The sequence below is a fragment of the Coffea arabica genome, chromosome 1e, assembly GCF_036785885.1.
Source record: "Coffea arabica cultivar ET-39 chromosome 1e, Coffea Arabica ET-39 HiFi, whole genome shotgun sequence".
Classification (NCBI taxonomy): Eukaryota; Viridiplantae; Streptophyta; class Magnoliopsida; order Gentianales; family Rubiaceae; genus Coffea; species Coffea arabica.
In genome coordinates this window covers 36,410,525-36,415,393 of record NC_092311.1, presented here as the reverse complement: position 1 = coordinate 36,415,393, position 4,869 = coordinate 36,410,525, and the positions used below count along the sequence as shown (strand labels likewise).

General features: G+C 43.2%; 1 protein-coding gene across 1 annotated transcript; it reads left to right on the top strand.

Annotated features, from left to right (window-relative positions):
- The first annotated feature begins 1,571 nt into the window (after positions 1-1,571).
- LOC140016820 (uncharacterized) lies at positions 1,572-4,565 on the top strand. Its single transcript, XM_072070801.1, has 3 exons — positions 1,572-2,390; positions 2,733-3,563; positions 3,681-4,565. The coding sequence occupies exons 1-3, from the start codon at positions 1,572-1,574 to the stop codon at positions 4,563-4,565; spliced, it is 2,535 nt and encodes an 844-aa protein (XP_071926902.1).
- Positions 4,566-4,869: the final 304 nt, after the last annotated feature.

Genomic DNA, 4,869 nt, shown 5'->3' with positions numbered 1-4,869 from the left:
GCCGATATCTTCGTAGCTTGCACTACCTGTTAGAGAGGGAAAAAGTTCTTTTGTGGTTCAAATTTGATCTTACATGTATGGGGGATGGAGCACTTCATGAGACGACCGTCTATTCCCGAGAGTCTACCAATGTCCGGATATAATTGGGTAATCACACATCACAAGAGGATTAATAGCAGTAGTTTGCCGTGTAATGCATCCGAGTTTGTGGACTTCTTGACGAATGTGACCAATCAAAATGTTAGATGGGTATTGGATTAGACCAATTGTGTCAAACCTGTTCTTCGCACCAAGGCATCCGATTTCGTTCCTTTATTGGGTACTCAGGGTATCATGGCATACAATCCAATGAGGTTTCTCCGACAATTAGGGCGAGTCCAAGATGTGCCGTCTGCAGTTGATCTGACTACATTTATCATCATTTTCGACAAAGGGATATGTCCGAAAGAAATTCCGATGAAGACCCCTATTAATGAGGCCTGGGAAACGTTGTCCGACGACGAACGCGTCAAGTACATTCCGGAACTCAAGCAAAGGGGATTGACCACTCCGCAATACGAAGACTGGGTGAGAAGGTCAGCTACACAAGAAACACAAGATGAACCAACCAAGGAGGTGGGAAGGTTGAAAGCCATTATCGAAGCAAAGGATAAGGAAATTCTGCAATTAAGTAAGTCTGTCGAAGCATACAAAGGGATGGCGGAGCAAAACAAGCAAGTGTATGAAAATGAACGAGAAAAGCGTCAAGAGCTGAAAAGGGAATGCGGGTAATTATATGACCAAACTGAACGTGTTAGAATTCCATATGCTAGAGAAACCAGGGACTCTGTATTAGATAGGCTTAGAAGTTTTGGCAATCTTGTATGGAATCGTCTTCGTGACATGATGTAAATATTGGCAAGTTTATCAATGAAAGCGATTTTTTTTTTTGCACTCATTTGGAATTGTTGTCAAAAACAGGTTTGTGTTACGGGTCCCATTTCGAAGGTGTTGCATCATGCTAGGCCTACCCTTGGCACAAAAAGGGTCCCCCCGTAGGACATGCATCTGAATTATTTGAACAATTACTAACTCATGTCTTTTTCTTTTTCTTTTTTTTTTGAATAAGTTGTAGAAAGCTTGTAGCGATTGGTTTATCTAAAGATATCTTTTGCATCCTCAGGTAAAATTTCAAAATAGCTTCTCGGAAAAACCCAATTATTACGCGATCCCGAAGTAAAGCCCAAAGGAATCGTGTAGACATGAGTACTCAGCCAGAATCGTCTGATAAGACCGCTGCAACTATCCAGTCGGAAGCCACAAGTCCCGGGGTTCAGTTGACTGAATTACTCACCAAATTTGGGGAAATGGCGTCTGAGATGGCCGCCCAAAAGAAGTTGATCGACGAACTCATTAGTAGCGGAGTGTAGCCCGAGCCTGCGCCCGTCAAACAACCGGAATCTGAACCATTTGTCATTCCTCCAATTCAAACCTTTTTTGAGGGAGTTTTCAACCCGCAGTATACTTACACTCAAAATCCTCCGTTCTATCCTCCCTATGGGCAAAGATTTCAGCCTCAAGGTGGTCCAAACATGCATCTGGATCCACAAGCTTTTTATCAGACTACCGCAGAGCCCGTTGTGCCGGAGCACACTGTTCAAACCAAGCCAGAAGTGGGAGAGTCGTCTGCCGCGGTTGATATGAAGTTACTTAAGCGGTTGGATCGTTTCGATGAGTTCATCAGGAAAAGCCAAGGTTTAAGCAATCAAGGGGTGTTAGACTACGATGATCTGTACCTGTTTCCAAATGTGCAGCTGCCCGTGGGGTTCAAGACCCCGAAGTTCAATAAATATGATGGTACGGGCAACCCTAAGACATACTTGCGTTTGTTTGCCAACAAGTTGGGCAGACCGGTGGATGACGAAAACTTGCCATTAAGGTTATTTTCAGAGAGTCTAGAAGGAGACGCCCTCGATTGGTATTCAAACTTAAAGCCAGAGAAGGTGAAGACTTGGCTTGATCTGTCCAACGCCTTCATCAAACAATACGAATATAACTGCGAGCTAGCACCGACCAGAACTACTTTGGAAGGCACCAAGAGGCGACCATCTGAAGATCATAAGACATACGCCAAAAGATGGAGGAAGATAGCTGCCAAGATTGAGCCTCCGATGACCAAAGATGAAATTATTCGCACTTTCATAAAGGCGCATAATCCTCCATACTTCGAAGAAATCTTCCGTATGACCGGGTGTACATTTGCTGCGATTGTGAATAAACTCGAAGAGTATGATGATTTTGTGAGAGCCGAAAAAATTGTTAACGTCTCTGCTCTAAAATCACAAGTAGAAGCTTTGCAAGGGCAATGGAGCAGTGTAAAAAAGTCGCAGTTTAAAAAGAAAGAGGGAGAGGCAACTTTTATCTGAAACCAGAACCCTTCACCCAAACCCCGATACCAACACAATCCAACCTACCAAGCACATTACCCTTATTATTCAAACCCGCACCATGTATATACTACCAATATCCACCACCCTCGACCTCGCCCAAGCTATCCTAACCCATCTTTAGCCCCTTTTCAAATCTCTCAACCAAATTCACCCCAAAATCGACCTCGCCCTCCATATAACCCAAGATTTCCTCCCCCAAATAGACCTGTTTATAGCCATCCTCAACCTCCTGAACCTTATAACCAAGCCCGTAGCCGTACATTTATCGATTTAGGCAGGCCTCTAGACCAATTGTATGACCAGTTGAAGGCCGCCGGAAAAATTGGCACGGTACCCCCTCCGACCTATCCATATGGCATATACGCTGGGTATAACCCACAATTCGTCTGTGCTTATCATTCAGGGGCACCCGAACATTCAACTGTTGATTGCAAGGCTCTTAAGCATAGAATTCAAGATATGATTGAAGGCGGAGAGATTGTAATCAGGAAAAAGGAGGGACAAGGGCCGAATATAAATAGGAACCCATTGCCGGAACACACTAATACCATTGGGGTCATTCTGGACGACGCAGAGTATGAGGAGCAAGTCCAGAAATTGACAAGGGAAGTTGAGGTGTTTGGGGTCACAGACCAACCATTTGTAATAGAGGTGCCATTTGAGGAGGATAAAAGGCCTTTTATTTTGGATCTCATTCTAGCTGAGAGCAAGGCTTTGGAGCCAGTGGTCATCGAATTCCCAGAGCAGGAGCCTGTTCTAAGTTTGCAGCGAGTGCCATGGAACTACGATGAACCTGTCATACAAATTGGAGAAAAGTCAATTGCCAAAGAAGAGATGTCAGTGGTCACCAGATCAGGGAGGATTGCAATTCCGTTTGGAGCTACCGTTCCGATTCAAACAAATAACCCCAAGCTACCCGCTAAACCAACAATTACTGAGAAAGAAGCCTTGGATTTTCTTAAAAGACTCCAAAGAAGTGAATATAATGTAGTTGAGAAGTTAAACAAGTCGCCCGCCCAAATATCCATGTTGGATCTGCTCTTTTCTTCGGATATGCATAGGGATGCGTTGCTCGAAGTGTTGACTAAAGCTCAAATCTCTAAGGACATTTCGGTTGCTAATTTCTCACATATGGTTGGGAGTGTGTTATTTACAAAATAAATCACTTTTTCTGATGATGAGTTACCGGCGGAAGGCATTGGACATAACAAGGCTCTGTACATAGCTGTGAGGTGCAACGGGAAAATAAAGGTATTGATTGACAATAGATCTGCGCTTAATATATGTCCTTGGAGTACCTTGGAAAAGTTAGGGTTGCAAGATATTAAGCTAAGGCCTTCAACGACCATAGTTAGAGGTTTTGATGGAGCACAAAGAGAACCTATAGGAGAAGTGGATTTAGTAGTCGAGATGGGGCCCGCACAGTTTCAAATAGCCTGCCAAGTTATGCACTTTCCTAGTGTTTATAATGTTTTGCTTGGAAGGTCGTGGATTCATAAGTCCGGGGCTGTCCCTTCTTCATTGCATCAATTGTTGAAATTCATAGTAAATGACAAATTGATAACTATCTTTGCCGAGGAGGATTGCCTCGTGATTACTAATTCTGGGTCCAAAGAAGATGGTAGCCGAAACGCCACAGTGACCCCTCATAACACAGCTGATATCGTCTCCGTAAGTTGGATAACAAAAGAGGAACGAGCTCTGTCAAAGGCCAGTGTCATGATGGCTAAGGAAATGATCCGCGGAGGATATGAGTTTGACAAAGGGTTGGGACGTGACCTACAAGAAATTCTGAAACCAGTGGAAGTTGTGGAGAAAAAGGATTCATTCGGCTTGGGTTTCCGACCAACCGCTAAAGACATCAAAGAAATGAAGGGACGCAAGAGAGCAGAGAAAGAAGGCAGGCAAAAGGCCTTTGATATTCCACCACTGCATTATACTTTTCCACGACCAGCCGAGGTGATCACATCAGAGATTAACCCAGTTGACGGAATCGAAACTAGTTTGGCCCAATTGTTCATTGGGGCAACATTTGAAGGCAGTCTTCCAGATGAGACCACGTTTCCCGACATCCCTGAAGGATCAATTTCCAATTGGACAGTCGAGTTTCTGCCCATTCAGAAGGAGTTTCGGTAAACTTAAAGGGGTTTGTCATTCATGCGAATTCATGAAAATACTTCTGCATCTGTAAATAGCTAATGAAAGCATCTTTACCTTTGACTAAAGTTTGCACGTGCAAATATTGTTAAGTTTTCATTTCGTTTCCGCTTGTTTTTTGGTTTTCGCTTTCAATCAAAGGTTTTATGAAAATGCATATGTTGTTCTTGTCATGTTGTTTTGTTTATTCGTTTGTTTATATTTTTGTCATATTGCTTGTTCATTTGTTTGCTTATTATCCCACATTCGTTAATTCTTTCAGATGGCCAAAAATAAAACGATT

Bases quoted from the DNA above. Each gene is read 5' to 3' on its own strand.
- LOC140016820 (XM_072070801.1), top strand. From the start codon at position 1,572: ATGCATCTGGATCCACAAGCTTTTTATCAGACTACCGCAGAGCCCGTT. The intron at 2,391-2,732 runs GCAACTTTTATC...TTGTATGACCAG, and splicing joins TTAAAAAGAAAGAGGGAGAG to TTGAAGGCCGCCGGAAAAAT. The intron at 3,564-3,680 runs GTTGGGAGTGTG...GGGAAAATAAAG, and splicing joins TTGCTAATTTCTCACATATG to GTATTGATTGACAATAGATC.